We start from the raw sequence: 19,650 nt of genomic DNA, 5'->3' as shown, positions 1-19,650 counted from the left end.
ATTTACAAAAACTGTTTAAAACAGTTAAATAATCCATTCTAATTAAGTCAAATTAAATATTCTTTTCTGACTTTTTTATGTATAACAAATCTGAAATTATTTTTGCAATGATTTCCAATAGTTTTGTAATGGTAATGCAATAATTATGTAATGATTAAGCAATAATTATGTAAAAATTATGCAATAAATATGTAATGATTATGCACTAAATATGTAATGATTATGCAATAACTATGTAATAATTAGGCAATAATTATGTAATGATTATGCAATCTTATTACTTAATTTAAAATTTTTTTTATTTTGTTTTTTTTTGTTTTTAGATAGATGGATTTTATAGATAAGCTTTGTGAATAAAAATAAAAAAAGATTTTATGATTTATTTAGTAAAAAGCATCATTAAAATGTTTGCGGTAGAAGCTAATCAAAATGAGGTTTGTATATAGTTTTATATGTAAAAATATAAATTTGTATATGATTTAAGTTTTTTAAGTCTTTATTTATAATAATAAAAATTTAAAATAAATACCACAACATGTTTGCAACAAAAAAAGTTCCACCATTGGGATAAACTTGTTTCTAAGTTTCCAGCATTATTTGTTTGGTTCCTCCATCTGCATCCTCTAATACTTTAAAAACTTATAGCTTTTATTTTACTATACAGAATTTCATTGACATGCTGTTTTACATGTGTTACAACAGGTGAATCTTATAAATTCATCAATGCCAATTAATTCAGTGAAAAAAATGCTTTTTCAATATGGTTCCATGCAGCTTTCGTGTGGGATTCATGGGATTCCACTTGGAACCTATGTGGGACAAGGTTATTTTCACTGATTAAACTTTTTCACTGATTAAACTTTTTTAGTATTAACACAGATTTTTTAAATGTTTATTGTAAACACAGATTTTTATAAGTTTAGTATAAACACAGATAAAGTTTATCGAGTTAAATGCTCTAGTAGTTAAAAAAATGTTCATAACTTTAAAACTAATATCCTAATTACCATTTTTGACCATACCTTGTGTGTACTTTTTATACTTTTGTTTACCGTAAAATAAAATTTAGCATCAATTTCTACTAGATGCTAGATAACTGGTTTTAAGTCTCCATTTCTTGTCTGGTATTGATGCAATTCCCTACAGTATTGATATCAAGATCACGCAATACTGGTATTGAATGTATCGATTATGCTGGTATTGTTTTGTACCCGTGGTACCATTTCGTATTGTAGCTCGAATCTTCATGAAAATTTCTATTTTATTTTTAATAAACTAATAAAAAATGTGAAATAGTAGATTTTTGTAACAAATGAGATTTATATAATAAATGAGATGTATATGAGATGAGATGTATATAATTGGCTCATATAGTATAATAGAAATTCTCAAGGATTGTATGGTATTGTATGACATCATATATATCATGACATCATCATTTAGTGTTTGAAAAAGAATCACAATTTAGTTTAACTAATTGTGTGGTAAATTAACACCTTGGCATGGTGGAAGCAACATGTAACTGAACTGCTTATCCTATCAGGTGTTGCAAGATCATGGTTGGCAACTCCACTGACCTCTGCATCATCTGAATGAACATTTTCTGCATCTGGTCTTGTCATCAATATTGTAGATACAATCTTGACAGTGACAAGATGTGAGTGAGGACAAGATGGCAAGGCAGATAAAATTGTCTTTACAATACTAAACTATTCTTGAGAATTATGTCAAAAAATGGCCAAAAAAGTACAGCAAAGGAAAAAGCAGCAACGATAGTCTTCCAAAGGTGGTTAAAAAACATTAACAACTTATTTTTACTAAACTTACTAAAAGGTGTCCTCAAAAATATTAACATTTAAATTGTAATCTTACTTATATTTTGTTGATAATAATTTTCGAAAAGTCCCATTTTTTATTTTTTTTTATTTGTTATTAAGACTATGTGACTATTCAAAACCATACGGTTCTTTTTATAATTGGTATTTTGTGGTATCGACATTAGTATATAAGCACAGTACCCTCGGTATTGACTGACTTAATTGGTAAAAAAAAAGACTGTTAGACTTTCTGTAAGTCCTTTATCTACCAGAATAACTATTTCGTTTTTTCTAAATATCCAGAAGCCTCTGTGTATTAAGCCATTCTTTCAAGTTTTCAATGCAGAAGCTGAGGTTTCATTTTCCTGTTTAAAGCAGATATGTTTAGATACATTATACTCGTATATTTGCGTCTTTTTTATTTACTTTATTATATTATTTTAATTGTATTATTTTTATTTATTATAAAAAGCTGGAAAATTTAAGATTAATAATTGTAAATCGATTTTTATCTGTTTTGCAAATTGTTTAAAAGTATTCTATGATGTCCGTCTGTTTTGCAATTTATTTAAAAACATTTTATGATGTCCATCTGTTTTCTAATTTATTCAAAAATACTCTTTCTAACTTTTTTTTTTTTTTTTTATACTTTTTTTTTATTTAAATTTAGATGTTAGGCTTAATTGCAATGTCTTTAGAAGAAAATGATATTTATATTCGTGCAGGAGCTTGTGTAGCCATTGCAAAATTAAAGGTACTTTCTTTGATGTTTTCTATTCAAACTAAATTTAAATATATTATCTATAAATGTGTTTAGATTATGTCTGCTGCAACAAAACTGAAATACTTACTTCAAACAGATCATCTAACAGTAAAAGAAGCGGCATCAAACGCTCTTATTGAGCTGGGTAATTTTAGTTTTATTTAAAACCACTTAGTCAGAGTGCCCATCTATTACATCTCATTTACCTATCATTTTACAACCGTATATCAATGCTGAAGAATTTATTTAAATATGTATACTTTAGGTCAACTAAAAACTTGATGAGTTCTAATTTTAAAAAGTTAGCACACCTTTCACATGCTGTTAATAATAATTCGAGTTTCTTAAACGTATTACGTAATGATAATGAAATGAAATTGGAAACATATCAAAAATCCACACGTACTTATAATGAAAGAAAGAAATCGTGTATTTATAATGGAAGAAAGAAAACACCCATATACACCGAAACACCCATATAATTTTTTCTGAATGTATAGTTAATATCACATCACCAAATTATTTCTGTAATTTTATTTTGAACAGTAAATAATGTTTAGACTGAAAGTAAAATTGAAAGCTGATTAACGAAGATTTAATCATATTATGTTAACATTTCGCATAAAATTTGGGAGGAATTTAAGGTTTATCTAAAGGATAATCTTTGTCAATCAGGTTTTAACGTTTTAAATGAAACAAATTTTGAAATTTTGGTTTTAATCCTAACGGTTATTGTTTATAAAATTTTATTAATTAAAAAATTTCAAATCAAATTTTTAGACTTTTTAGATTTATATTTTTAGAAACTTTTTAATATTAGAAAAAATTTGTTAATTAAAATGACTTATTTTCGTACAACACGATATTTTTTTTACAACATATCGTGCTCGATATTTTAAATTAAGGTAAAACGATTCCTCTTTTTTTTTTTACGAAATTTCGTACAACTACTCGATGTTAAATTTTGCAACTCGTTTAATTAAAAGTTTGATAATACCTATAAAATGGTGTAGAAATAAAGTTTTAAATATTTCGGTCTAAAAAATATCCGTTTTTGTTAGAGAATTTAAATTCCTAGAGAACGGCTTAAGTATTCGAATGGGTGCCAGTATTTTACTTTAATTCGGATGTATACCCAGAATTGTACTTAGGTGTAGAGAAGGCACCTTTTTAGATAACAAGTGACGTCATTGCCAGCGAGGACGTGAGAAGAATAAGAGTATTACGAATATTTCGAATTTAATTTCGAATTTAGAAAAGTACGTGTTTACGTGTTTTCTTTGTTATCAGTATTAAGTTATTATTGAAATTTGGAATTTTTTTATTGTCTTGGTATATCACTATATCAAAGATATTACTAATGTTATTATAACTCATGACAAAAAGTTTTTAATTACTTTAATTTAAAAAAAAATATTAATAAAATAATTACTAAATGTTTGAAGAACTTTGTGTTGAAATGGGTCTTTGACTCAAACTAAATGTCAAAACTAAAAATAATTTTAAACTCAGTATTAATTTACAGTTAACTCAAAAAACGCAAATATTTGAAACCTTTTTGATAAAAAAAACTCACAAGATGAACGGGAGTGTTTAAAACAATTATATGCATATCTTTAGGATTCCTTAAATTATTGCAATGCTATTCTAATTGTACTTGCTAATTGTAATTACTATTATACTTTATTTAGAGTATTTAGTCCAAAATAGACGTCTTTTGACCGTTCAAAATATCTTTTTTAGACCAAATACCGGCTGGGTAATTGCTATTCTAATTTTAAAGACAGTGGATTCGTTCAATTATTAAGATTATGGGAATTTCTTTATATTTTACATAAAAAACAAAATAGTCTGGGTTAGAGTAATATGAGCACCTTAAGCAAAAACCTTTCAAAAATATTTATGCTACATCGAAAACTTTTGCGAATAAACAACATAAAGGGATCTCTACTCATGATTCACCTAGATATATAGGCACCCGAAATTTTTTCTTAAAAACACAGACGTTTTAAAAAAGGAATATAACGATTCGTTATTAATAAAACTTATCATTAAAAAATCTAATTTTAAGCCACTTTTGTTGAAACAATATAACTATGTTTAGCGCAAAAAAAAAAAAATTTGAATTTTTTGAATTTAAATTACAAAAAAATATTTAGTATTGTTATAATGTAATGTATGTATGTATTTCGCCATAAAGAATTTTTTTTACAAAATTAGACTTTTACAAAATGTATATACACGGCTGCACTATGGTTTCCGAGACCCGATTTTTTGGCAGAAACCCAATTTTTTTAAGTTCTAAAAAAAATTTTTTTTTTTGTGGTACCTTAAAGTAAACCCACCAAAGTGATAATAAACGTGGTTTATTTTTAAATTAATTGCCTAGTTTGTTTTTAATATACACTCAAATTGTGGATATTTTTAATCTTAGCTTAGTTTGCGGTGAGTTAGGTGAGCTGTTAGTTTAATAATGCATAACTTTTGATTGCTGTAAAGAAAATTATTTTTATACAGGTATATACTTTTTAAAAATATTTAATTAAATTAAAATACTGCATTATTATATTGATTATATAAAAGAAATAAGCGCGTGTATAGAATTTTTTCTTCCTTGACATTTTTCAAAACTTTGATTTGACTTTTAAAAAAATCTCCGTATTTCTCTAAAAATATTTTTACACGATTAAATTTTGGTAATATTTAGGAATATATTCCAATTTTCAAAACTTGCCCCTAGTTGCCCAAATTAAAAATATATATGTTTTTTTGCAGTAATGTTCCGTTTCAAATACGAGGATTTATTTAATGTATTAGCTGGAAAAGAAAGATATAAATGAGAAAAAGTCAAATGTTTTTGAGCACGTCATTCAAATAGTTGGACGTGATGAAACAATAGTTATTAGCAATGATATTCAAAAGAAAATATGTCGTTTGTGCAATTCTTTTGAACAAAAATGGTCAGATTGCCAAAGAACAATATGCCGATTTAAAAGTAAAAATTCAGATTGGTTAAAAAGAGAAATTACATTTACTGATGATGCAATTCCATCAACATCTTCAAGTCAATCAATTCCATCAACATCTTCTTGACGACCAAGGTTATCATATACCAAAAAATTGGATCGGGCCAAGAGATTGGAAGCATCAGAGTTATGCCGGGATAACTTGCACGAAACATCTCTTATATTACAAGCAGCAGATATGGCTGCACGTCAGCAAAAGAAACGTGATTTAGCATTAGTTCTAAAAGAATTGAACACAAGTCCATCTCGGCCAACTAAAATTAAAAAAACTATATTTTTACCCAAAAAAGAAACAGTACGTTATACAGTCGAAGAAGCATTAGACTTAATTTTGGATTCTAATTTAAGTAAACAGCAGTATCAAAACATTAGACAAGGAGCTGTTATCAAAAATTTTAAAATGTATCCAGATTACAAAGAGATTTGGAAATGTAAATCAGCATGTAGACCAAATGGTATATCAATTTCCGATATCATTGCACAAGTACCATTAAAGAATTTGTTAGAGCATACAGTGAAACGTATTGTACAATTACAAGAAGGAGTGATTTTTCAGCACATGGAATCCATTAATACTAACGAAATTGTAGCCGATATGATAATTAGTTATGGTTTTGATGGCAGTTCCGGTCATTCTGCCTATAAACAAAAATTTGATACAGCTGGTTGTCATTCTGATTCAAATTTATTTGTGATAACTGTTGTACCACTTCGTTTGAACTCAGAAGATAATAACATCCTATGGAACAACTGCACTCGTCAATCTGTGCGGTTTTCTAGACCTTTAAAAGTCGAATACATAAAGGAATCCACAGAACACATTATAAAAGAAAAACAAGATATTGACGGGCAAAAAAATAAGCTAGAGCCAATAACAATTTATTTCTCTAATAATAAAAAAATTCAAATCAGCTTTACTTTATTTATGACGCTAATTGATGGCAAAATTTTAAATATATTAACTTGAATAAAATCAAACCAAGCTTGTCCTATATGTGGAGCTACTCCCAATGATTTTGTTAAAGTGAAGGAATTCAAAACCGCAGAATTATTTAAGCCTAAACATAATACTTTACAGTATGGTATTAGTCCACTGCATGCTTGGATACGATTTTTTGAATGCATCGACCACATATCATACAGATATGATTTATGTGAATGGCAAATTCGAGGTACTAGTAAAAAGAAAATTCTTTTATGTAGAAAAAAAGAAATACAACAACGGTTCTTTAAAAATTTACACCTTCACGTGGATAAACCAAAAGTAGGTGGTTTTGGAAGTACTAACGACGGCAATTCTGCACGCCGAGCATTTGAAAATGTTAAAAAATTTTTCGAAATAACTAACGTGGATGAAGAATTAATAAAAAAAATTTAAAACTATTCTTATATGCATTTCTTCCCAGTATCAAATTAATTTAGATAAATTTGAAAAATATTGTTTTGATACGGCATAACATTATATGTCAAAATATCCTTGGTATCCGATGCCTGCAACTGTATATAAAGTTTTAATACATGGCAGACAAATTGTAGAAAATACAGTACTACCAATAGGTTATTTTGGTGAAGAAGGGTCTGAAGCTAGGCATAAAGTTTTTAAACAAGATAGACAATTTCATGCTCGTAAAACCAGCAGAAAAAAAAATCTAGAAGATATTTTTCATAGAGCCTTAGACACCTCAGATCCTATCTATCCAGTATTAACTTTAATGGAAGAATTCAGAATCATCTTAAGTTACCTCTTCCTTCTGAGATAATAAGTTTACTAACAGAAATGCCATCTAATTTCTCGCAACATCAATATAGCGAAAGCGAAGAGGGTAGTGAAAGCGATGACGACTATGACGATGCAACTTCCGACGAGGACTTAATTTCCGTAAACTATTTAGATTTAATTACATTGGATAATGAAATATAGTTAAAACTTAACTGATTTTTTGAATATGAGTTCATCTAATGATAAATTTTACAACAGATATAAATAAAATATATCTATATATTAAATATATATATATATATATATATATATATATATATATATATATATATATATATATATATATATATATATATGTATATATATAATATATAAATATATTTAATATATAGATATATTTCATAACTAAATTTTATATGATTAAATATATATATATATATATATATATATATATATATATATATATATATATATATATATATATATATATATATATATATATATTTAATCATATAAAATTTAGTTATGAAATATTTTTAACATATTGCCAATCTTGAGAAATAAAAATTATTACAACAAGAAAAAAAGTTTTACCGTCATCACAATGTAATATATGCATAAAATAAATATATAAATGCAAATATAAAAAATACTTTTTATATATATATACAATTTTATTTTTTTTCAAACTTTTTTTTATTAAGATCTCGAATTTAAAATAAATAAAAATGAGATAATATATGAACATCAAAGAAAGGTAAAGATTCAGGTTAAAATCAAAAATAAATATGATCAAAAATAAAGTAAAAACAAGTAAAAAAAACGAGTGATTATTCCTATTTAAAAGTTTCAGAAGAAGTCTAGTTCGTTGTCAATTATCAAAAGTTTATTTTTTATTTTATTTTTAAAGTGATGAAGGGAAGGAATTTTTTTCATCTCACTATCCAATAACGTGTTCCATAATTTAGGTCCTCTGATTGCAATCAAGAACTTAGTAGCAGAATTTTATGCTTTTGGTTGAGTATAATTGTTATTTGAATATCTTGTTAGGTATAAATGATTTATTTTTTCAAAAAATGAGTTAAATAAAATTGGTGCCATTTTATTATCTCCTTTGAACATAAATATAAGAATATGATATAAATTAAGTTGAAATACGTTGAGTATTTTGAATTTATTAAAAAGAAATTTAGTGTGCGAGAAGCGATCCAAACTTCCAATAACTCTTACAGCGTGTTTTTGTTTAATTAAAAGCTTTTTATTTTTAGATGCATTAGTGCTGCACCAAGCAACGTTAGCATAATTTAGATAACAATGAATAAAAGAAAAATAAATAAGTTTCAAACAATTTTGGTTTAACAACTGTTTTGCTTTATATAAGAGGCCTATGTTTTTTGACATTTTTTTATAGACACGTATGTACTCTTTCCACATTACACTTTCATCTAAAACTACTCCTAGAAACAGCAAAGAACAACATAGAACAACAAAGAACAACATAGAACAACAAAGAACAACAAAGAACGCTCTCTTTTGACATAAGAGTTATTAATAAAAAGCTGAGAAAGTTGAGGGAACGAGAAGTTTAAGGGAACGTTTTCTTTATCATGAAGACGATGGTAGAAAGTATATTTTGTTTTTTTAATATTTATGGACAATTTATTCAATATAAACCATTCGCCTAGTTTAGCAAGCTCTTTGTTCACTGTTACAAATAAAGTATTAATATCTTTATTAGAATAAAATACATTAGTATTGTCGGCAAATAAAATTGAGATTAAGATATTGGAAAATTTACTCAAGTCATTTATATAAAAAAGAAGTAAAAGCGGTCCTAGAATTGATCCTTGGGGGACTCCGCAGTTAATTGTCATTAAATCTGTTTTTTCGCCATCATATAAATTGCATTGATTTCTATTCTTCAAATAACTCTTAAACCAATCTAAGTTAAAACTTATGATACCATAATTTTTAAGTTTATATAGAAAAATATTATGATCTACGGTATCAAACGCTTTGCTTACATCAATAAAGACATCTAAAGTAAATTTTTGTTCATCAAAAGCTTTAAATATTTCTTGTACAAGATTAATTATTGCATGATTGGTCGAATGACCGGATTTAAAACCAAATTATTTATTGTAAAGAATATTATTTACATTCAAGAAGAAATAAAGTCTTTTATACATTTCACGCTCCAAAATCTTGGAAAAACAATTAAGAACTGAGATCGGTCTGTAGTTGCAAGCATCAGAAGAACCACCTGTTTTAAAAATTAGTGTAAACTTTGCACTTTTTAGTTTTTCAGGAAAAACTCCATGTTTTAAGGGGCAACTACCCTCAAATTTCAAAACTACACATAAAGAGTAACTTTTTCTTTATTCACATAGGAAATATTATACTGACATTAAAAATACCAAAAAACATATAAAATGGTAGCTCGTTGCTATGGTAACCAAAAAAAATAGCTGAAAATACCACAAAAACTGTCTTTACGCCGTAAAAAATGATGAATGAAGTTTTGCAGAACTGTTCTAAATATCTAAATTTGTGATATGAACGAAGCAGATTTTTGAATAAATATTTTTTTTCCATAAAAAGCTACAGACAAATTACGTTTTTTAAAAAAAGGTCAAAATACAAAGAAAAAAACTTATTAACTCAAAATCTTAAGTCATATTAGAAATTCTACTCCGATCATATCATAAATATTGGCAAAATGAACAATCCCTGAAAAATTCATAATGATTCAGTGGCGTATATATAAATTTGGGCCCCCCCCCCCCTGCCAAAAACGAAAAGGGGCCCTCCCACTTTAAATTTTTTCAAAATATATTTACAAATGAAATATCCAATATTTGCTTTTTATATTGAGTTAATATAACACGATTAAGTATATAAAAATATTTATTTTATAAATTTGAGAAATAATCTAGAATCTTTTCACAAAATAATTATAAAAAAGAACGAACATCCTTAATAACAAAAACTAACTTTACCTCACTTAAGCCTATGGGAGAATTTTTATTTTCATAATAACTATACTATCTTAAGACAGTAATTCTTAGAATGCTATCAAGAATAGAAAAAAAAATTAAAGAATATTCTAAGAAACTTTGTATTTGTTGAACAACTTTAAATATAAACTTTTCTTGCCTTCTTATTCGCAAATTCCGCAATTACTTTATCTAATTCTAATGTTTGTGCTTTTTCGTTCTCTATTGCCAAAATTGCACAATGTTTGAGACGCTCCTGAGACATGCTATTTCTTAAATATGATTTGATAATCTTTAATTTGCTGAAAGATCTTTCAGCACTTGCAACTGTCACAGGTATTGTCATCAATAGCAATATTGCTGTGTTTACATCTGAAAAATCGCACTCCATAAAACTGTATTTGATGAGCAGTATGTCAGCTAAATCTTTTAATGTAGTTGCTTCTGTGATGTCGTTTTTAATAAAAGTGATTGCATTAATTAATTGGGTTGGAAAATGTTTTGTCAAATCGTCTTGGTAACTACGTTGCAATAATTTAGCTGAGTTAATTAGATCATCTTCAGACAATTTTATTAAATTTTGAGGTTGGAAAAAATTAAAAAGATTTGAAAGTTTTTCCATTCCAGTAAATCTATCACTTATTTGCACGTTAACAATATCTATGGTTCTATAAAAAACATTAATTTGAAATCTTTTTTCAGCGCATTCGTTTAAATCACTTCCACTTAAATCATCAAAATGTCTTGCATATTTGGATTGCCTCTTAACCTTAAATATTGGTCTTATTTTCCACTTACTGCAAATAGTAACAGCCTCTAATTTAAATAAATCGTAATTTGATCATAAATCTTTTAACTTGAATTTCAGTCTACCAAATAACGTGGTCGCTTCGTATAGATCTATGTAAGTTTTTTGAAGCATAATTTACATTTGTTAATACCCAGCAAGCACACAACGTTGAAACAACGTTGAAATAACGTTGATCAACGTCGATCAACGTTATTTCAACGTTGTTTCAACGTTGTGTGCTTGCTGGGTATGTGATACATAATGACGCAAATAAAAACAAATTCAAAGTTTAATATTTTGTCCCTTAATTTTAGAGCTTCAGTTTGTTCTACTCTTTTCGAATATTTTAAAGAAATTTCAGTTAAAATTTTAACTACATCTAAAAAACGTAACTTTATAGCTAATAAAGAATTAGTTCTTGAAGACCATCTTGTTGGGTTTAATTTTTTTAATGTTACTTCCAACTCCCCGCTAAAATTTGATAGCAAATCCCATCTTTTAATACTGTTGCCAACAAAGGAGTAAATTTCTTGTAAAATTATAAAAAAATTGTTTACTTCTCTACAACCAGAAACAGCGTCATTTATAACCAGGTTTAAATTGTGACTCGCACAATGAACATGTTGTGCAGATGGCTGAATATTATTTATTTTTTTCTGAACTCCGTTATAAATGCCGCTCATCACATTAGCTCCGTCATATCCTTGACCACCGGACTTTTTTAAATCTATTCCTTTATTTTCAAGCAATAATAACAATTGATTGGTTAAACCTACTGCCGAATGATCCTTTATTTCATAAAAACCCAAAAATGTTTCTTTAATCTCTAATTGACAGGGTTGAGTGTCCTGTTTGCGCATTATGTGAACGTATCGAAAAATTAAACTTAATTGTTCTTTTCTAGATACATCTTGAGTTGTGTCAACTATAATAGAAAAAAAGGCAGATTCATTTATTTCAAATAATAATGTTTTTTCTAAATATTGGCTTAAACATTGAATCACTTCATTTTGGATTCCTGGACTAAGATATTTTATAGTGCCTTTAGGCTTATTGAGTACTTGTTTCATTGTATCGTCGTACTTTGACAGCAAATAAACATGAGACAAAAAATTACCCTTGTAAATTTCATCTGCCAACACTTCACTATGACCTCTAAATGCAAGTGAGTTTTTTGTTAACATTAAAGTGATGTTAAATAACCTTTCCAATACCATCTTCCAAAATGAAGCTTTATGACGAATTATTGTCTCTGTATCCTCATTAAGTGTCCTTTTTTGTTTCCAATGATCGTATACTTGACATGCTTCAATATGTTTTAGGCTATAAGCATGACTTTTTATTTTTTTACTTAGCCCTTTCCCGTCTCGAACTCCCGTAGGCCATTGGTTATTTTTATCATTTGAAAATAACCAACATGGTTCACAATATGCTGAGTCCAGAATTTTGGAATAACAGAGCCAAAATCGCTGTGTTCGACCAAATTTATATGCACAATAATAATAATTTGTGGAAAAATGTCTAAAATTTTGTGAAGGATCTTTTTAAATGGTCCTTTTGGTTTGTATCTTTCAGAGAAAATAATAAATTTTTTTGTGCTATCATCTAGAAATTTTCCTCTAAAATATCCCATATCTGTTGTTAATGTATTTAATTCCTGAAATATATTCGGTTCTGGATCTGTTTCTTCAACTTGCATTGCAGTGGTGAGATTGTTAGGATTTGCGAAAATATATGCATTACTTTTATAACGAGATTTATTATGATCTTTCGAAATTTCCTTGTGTTCTAAGTTAACAGATAACATTTCTTCTTGTTGGGTTGCTTGAGAAGTACTAGTAACGACATTGGTATTTTTATCTGCAACTTCTTCACTAGGTTTCTGTTCTACTGATGAAAAAAATAAGGATATCTTTTTATTGTTTTTACGTAATCTATCATTAGCCTCCTTTTTTAATTTCCTTTTTCTGGCTCCACTCATATAAGTTCTTTTTGAGTCCATGCTATTGTAAGAAAAATGTTTTATTAGAACAATTATATGTATTAACCCTATAGAATAAATATATGTGGCTAAATATTTTTGAATAAATAATAAACTTAAATTGTATTTATTCTTTAGTTCGTATCTTGAGTCCGCCCTTATAATTTTATATCAAATATGTACACATAATTTGTGTTTCTTTGTTAATTCGTAATATCCTCGTACTATAGCAAAACCTCTCAACACTCAACACAAAAACATGGTTCTACCTGTATTGCGTTTATATACATTTTTTATTTAAAAATTCAAGATCTCAGTAATTAATTTATATAGGATATTTTAAATCGCTAGAATAAAATTGCAAGATTTTTTTAACAAGCAGTTAAAAAATATTACCAATATTTTAAATATAACTAATTTATTACCTATTAGCTAAACATTTTGATAACTCAACTTATTGTAATGAAAATTTTAATTATATGACTTTTTTACTGCTTTGCATGAATGCATATAAATAGAAAAGCACTTACCTTCTGAATATAATTATATTTAATAACTTATACTTAATTTTCCACTATAAATCACCTGACTTTATCGACAAATACTAAAGTACTAAATCATATCAGCGGTATTTCTATAATAGACAACGTTACTATTCGCTAATGTTTACTAACATTCAATAGAAATTCTATAATGGATTTGCTATCGAAGTTAAATTCTGAAATAGAATTTCTATTGAAATTGAATTCTCCGATAAAACTTTTATTGAAACTAAATCTATTATGGGATTTCTATTGAAATTAAATTCTATAATAGAATTTTTATTGAAATTAAATTCTATAATAGAATTTCTATTGAAATTAAATTCTATAATAGAATTTCTATTGAAATTAAATTTTATGATAGAGTTACTATTGTTGAAAAATTATCTGTTTTTCATTTAAGAATACGTGAAAAATCTTCGCGGGGCCCTCTAAGCTCCGGGGCCCCACCGCCTTGCGGGGCTGTGCTCCCCCTAGTTACGCCACTGTAATGATTGCATGTATACTTTTCAAGATTTTTTTACCGGCGTGTTTAAAAAGCAAATTCTCAGAAAACGCAAAAAAAAAAATAAAATCATAAATTATTGTTCATTTCATAAATATTTCTTTAAAAAAATTACTTTTTAAAAGAATATTTTTAAAACTACCAGATTCATAATATTTCTTGGCCTTTTCTATTGACTTTTGGTGATCATTCTTTGACAATATTTGACGTCGTAACAACTTTCGTTTAATCTTAAAACTTTCACTCGATTTAAATGATGATAGATTTATTCGTTTTTTGTTTATTAGTCTGCAACCAGCTAAAGTAAAGTTTCCTGGTTTCATATTTAGTTTTTCATGAATTAAAATAACAGACTTCATACCAATGTTATAATTTGCAACAGCATCGTTCACTCCGAACTCTAAACTGGCTAAACCAATATAATTACTTTAATTTTTCCCATATTCAATTATTAAAACTCTCATTACAATTCTGGTTTTTGCCATGCAGACACTTTACTAATTCAGAATCTTTACTTAAATCAGCATATATTAAATCAGCATATATTGGCTTGATTTTGTGAATAATATCAACAGGAATTCCTGGTCCAGTTTTTGTTGCTATTTTTGTATAATTTTTGGGTGTCATGGGTTAAGGTATATTTAGAAGCTGAGTAAATTTTTCAATTCCAGTATGACCATGTCCTAATACTCTCATTGCATATATTGTCCTGTTTTAATATCAAACTCTTTAACACAATTATCTGATGTATAAAATTCATATTTATAATCACAAGGTAGTGTAGTACACTTCAAATATAGCAACGATGCTAGTCCTTTCTTTTTTTCATGGTAATAACCTAGGTACAGTGCACAGTTTTCACATTGAGGACAAATTAACAATGAAAGAACTTTATATAAAATTTCAGTATCTATAATACTGTAACCACTAATTTTTTTAATGTTTTTACTTGATTCATTTGTAATGAATTTATTTTTCTTAGCAAATGCGCCTAAAATATTACTGCCATTTAACTCACATCCACTTACATTACATGCATTTTTATCTTTCTGCACATTAAATACTCTTCTTTTTTTGTGGTACTTTGTTCTCTGCTTTACTCTATCATTCATTTTTGTGTTCCTAATAATATCCAAATCATCCAAAAAATCTAAAGGATTTTATCATATTTTTTTGTTTCTGCTGTTAGATAAATTAACTTTGATAACTTGATAAAATCGCAATTGTAAATGGCCTATGTTTGAGTATAATAAGGAACAGAATATAATTTAGCAAAGAAGATATAAATCAAAACATATATTTTTTTTTTTTTTTTTTTTTTTTTTTGAATATATATTTGCTGTTTATATAATAAGAAAATATAGTTACAAAGAAACATTTACATACAAAAAAAGTTGATTTATAAAAAACAGGCAGGGGCTCAAAGAAGATATGGATGACTAAAGTCACCACAATCTTTTCATAGAGCCCCTATGTGGGCTTTACAAGTTTAAAATAGAATAAGATTGTTAAAAATACTATGTACAGTTCCAATATAATAAAAAGATAAAAACTTTCATAAATATTTACATTTAAAGAAAGAAAGTAAATAGTATCAATATAATTTTAACGATAGTCATTTAAAATACTGACAAATTATTTTAATGATAAAAATAAGAGACAATCAAACAAAAAAAATAAAAATAGAAAAAACTAAGAATAATGGAATTCGATGTTCATTTAGAAAAATTAAAAAATTATTTATAATTTTTAAAAATTTCATTTTTTATTTGAAACAGTACTCCAGAATAAGTTCACCAACAAAATATTCACCCCCTAGCAACGCGTTGCTATGAAAATATTTTTTTACTAGGGTTCAAAAAAACATAAATTAAGCAAAAACTTATAAAGAAATTTATAATTCTTTTTTTAGATTCAAAATCTACATAAAACTTTGGTCAACAATTACTAGAAGAAAAAAATTCAATTTTTGAAAAAATTTGAGGGTAGTTGCCCTTTAAAGATAAATTAAAAATATATAAAAGTGGTATTGTTATATATTTGGTATTGTTATATATTTGGTATTGTTATATATTTTAATAAATTAATAATGACATTACTGCTGACACCATCCAAACCTGAACTTTTATTAGGTTTTAACATGAATACTGAATTTAATAATTCTTCCTTCGTAAGTTCATGATTAGGCATAATAGCATTATTTGATGTCAAGTATGATTTAAAGCTTATTTAATATGGTTCGATTTTAGCGGCTAAACTTTTACCAACATTAACAAAAAAGTTATTAGTTGTTGATAAATCTATGGTCTGCTACCATAGATTTATCAACAACTAATTTTTTATTGAATTTGAGATATTTTGGCAGAGCATTTCTGTCTAAATTTTTCTTGCCAATTACTTCCTTAATAATGCGCCATGTGTTTTGTGAACCATGCGTTTTGTGAACCATGTGTTTTGTGAACTTTTTATTATTTGATCTGAATAGTAATTAGTTTTTGAAAGCCTCTAAACACTAAAGCCTCAAACACTATAGTGTTAAAATTAATTTTGATTTTATATAAAAACTTTGAAGATTCAAAATTTTTTGAATACTACTAACATTAATATGGAGAATTAAACAAGAGTCCATTCCTTCCGTGATATTTTTTTAGTTTGAGTTATAATATAGTGGGCTAATATGTTTAATTACTTCATCGTTATTATAAAAATTAATATGAGGATCTGAACTTTGATATAAAAGTGTTGAATTATTAACTTCAAACGTTTTAAACTCAAAATCGGATCTGTCAGTTTTGTCAGCCATTTTAATAAGTAATTTTAATAACAAATAAAATAAAATAATTCAAATATTTGATTTTTTAAAATCCTTTACAAATAATTTATCATATATAACAATACAATACTTACCTTTATTTCTTTGTAACTTTTTTTCTTCGAATAATTTTTTTCGCATAAGATAATAATAAGATGTTTCGACAGAGAAATCCTCGTTTACAAATATTCCCGAACCTTTAAGTTTATTTGCATTTTTCAGAATTTTTATTTTATCTTTATAATCGAATAACTTGATCAAAATTGTTCTTGGTTTGTTGGTATTAGGCTTACCTGTCCGATGAGCTCTTTCTATTTTCACTCCATTTACATTTAGATTATTTTCAAAAATATTTTCAATTTTTATTTCCAAATCATCCCAACTTTCCGACTCGTTTTCAGTAATTCCCTCGAATCTTAAGTTATTTCTTCTTTGCCGATCTTATTAAATATCCTTTAGTAACCCGTCGATTCGTTCATTAGTAATTTTCAAGTTACCACTTGTCAATTTCAAAATATCCTTTTGCTGTTTCAGATACATCTCTTCAAAAATATGCTTCACTAACTGCATTGAGATTTCGGAATCTTTAAATTTATCCATTTTGTTATTATAACTTGTAAACACAGTATTGAACTAAGAGTTAATGTATTAATTATATAATTATTGTATCATTACTATATTATTATAATATAACTATTATAATAATTGTAGTAATTATATAATTATATAATTAATAAATAAAAATATTAAAATTTATTACTATGTTTTGTTTTTATTCATAAAGCAGTTAAAACCACTGCTATTTTAGGACTTTAAACAGGTAATTTTAATGAAAAACACTGGTTAATTTGAGCATGCTCATACTACACAAAAATGACATCTTCAAATAAATTCAAAACTAAATGTTTCTATGCATTATTTTTCAAACAAAAATGGAACGAAAAATATCTAACATATTTTTCTTTATGAAAAAATTAATTTCATTATTTAAACACCGAAACACGCGCCATAGATTTATTCATGCGAGATATTTTCATCGATTATTAAAGTAGACACATGGCAGTTAATAATGAAAAAGAATGTCAGATAAGTGACCACCTCTTGCAGCCCAGCAGGTCTCCAATATTTTAGTAAAAGTTTCCAACATATGATGATACAATTGTGGTTCAATTTGAGTAATTTCCTCAATTATGTTTTGCTCGATTATGTTTTATTTCAGATGTTGAATGGTTTAACAATTATTAGCGTAAACTTTGCTTTTCAAAAAATCACATAAAAAGTAATGTAATGGTGTTAGATCACATGACCTTGGTGGCCAAACAACAGTTTTTTTTATAGAAATTATTTGATCACCAAATTTCTTTTTCAAAAGGTTCATTGTTTCTGTTGTTGTATGACATGATGCACCGCCCTGTTGAAATTACATATTCTGCACATCAAAATGCTCCAATTTGTCAAACAAAAGGTTACTAACCATTGTTCGATAACGAGCACCATTCATAGGTACAGCGTGTCATGTTTTATTTTCAAAGAAATATGGACCAATCAATCCTCCTAACCAAAAATTACACTAAACAATTACTTTTTGTGGATAGAGTTATTTTTCAAGTATTACTCATTAATCTTCTTTACAAGAGAATTAACAAATTTCAAAATGAGCTTCATCTTTAAAGATCATAATTTTCTTCTTTTGCTGCTAGAGCCCAACTAACAAATGACGTAATCCATAATCAGTTGGCAATAATTGTTGTGTTAACTGTATTTTGAAAACTTTTAGATGAAGATCCTTTTGCAAAATATTGAACGATGACGAATTGGATCTTCATTAACATTTTCACTGATAGCAGCAATTTTTTCTAAGGAACAACCACTAAGACTGTAAATTTTATTTTTTTTGATCTAGTATCGAACCAGTTTCCTCAAATTTATTCACAATATTTCAAATGGTAGAGTTCGTTGGATAGTTTTACCTTCCAAAATTTGTACGAAATTTTTTCTTCCAACTTCTGCATAATTATCACAAAACTTAAAAAAATTTTTGCTAATGAAGACGCGTTATTCAACTGTATATTTCTCCATATTTACTAACAGCAATGTTTACACTTTACAGCTGTCGCAATATAAGCGTTCTGCTCAATGTCTGCTCTATATAAGCAATACAAGTAAAAAGGGGAGCGTTAGCCTCCATGTTGAATGCTATGTCACTTCCGCAGTGCTCTGTTTAGTCATCTTGGAGCAGCTAAATAATCAGTAAATAAATAATTTTATCGCTAACGTAAAAAACCAATAAGTAAAACCATAACAGGGTTTTATTAGTTTAACAACTTTAAACATTTATTATTAGAAAAATATAAAAAAGACTTTTTGTAAAAAAATAAACTATTTTTTATTAACTGAACGGACCTGTAAAAATATTCCACACCGACCTTTTCTATACTTTTTATTTATTTATATAGCAGTCCAGACCCATAAAATACAGGTCAAACCATTCATTTCTATACTTATTCCTAATTTACTTAGATTTATGAAACGGTTTGTATTACTCCTAGGTGCATTTCTTCGACTTCGAAAATTATTTATTGCAAAAAAACTTATGATTGTTAAAATAAAAATTTATGTTTCGTATTTTTTCGTATGTCATCAATTATTTTTAAATATAATAACATAAATACTAAAATTCAAAACAAAACAATTTAAG

General features: G+C 26.8%; 1 protein-coding gene across 2 annotated transcripts in view; it reads left to right on the top strand.

The window, feature by feature from the left end:
* LOC136071794 (rho family-interacting cell polarization regulator 2-like) overlaps nt 1-3,453 on the top strand; it is a 59,584-nt gene extending 56,131 nt beyond the window's left edge. For both annotated transcript variants that reach the window (XM_065797093.1, XM_065797092.1), the window contains exons 17-20: nt 388-434; nt 2,488-2,571; nt 2,635-2,725; nt 2,846-3,453. In XM_065797093.1, the coding sequence (XP_065653165.1) occupies nt 388-434; nt 2,488-2,571; nt 2,635-2,725; nt 2,846-2,862 (239 nt within the window). In that variant the 3' untranslated portion in view covers nt 2,863-3,453. The remainder of the gene's footprint in view (nt 1-387; nt 435-2,487; nt 2,572-2,634; nt 2,726-2,845) is intronic.
* The last annotated feature ends 16,197 nt before the right edge of the window (nt 3,454-19,650 follow it).

This window comes from Hydra vulgaris, chromosome 05, assembly GCF_038396675.1.
Source record: "Hydra vulgaris chromosome 05, alternate assembly HydraT2T_AEP".
Classification (NCBI taxonomy): domain Eukaryota; kingdom Metazoa; phylum Cnidaria; class Hydrozoa; order Anthoathecata; family Hydridae; genus Hydra; species Hydra vulgaris.
The sequence above is the reverse complement of the archived record's forward strand: the minus strand, read 5'-3'. Positions and strand labels throughout refer to the sequence as shown.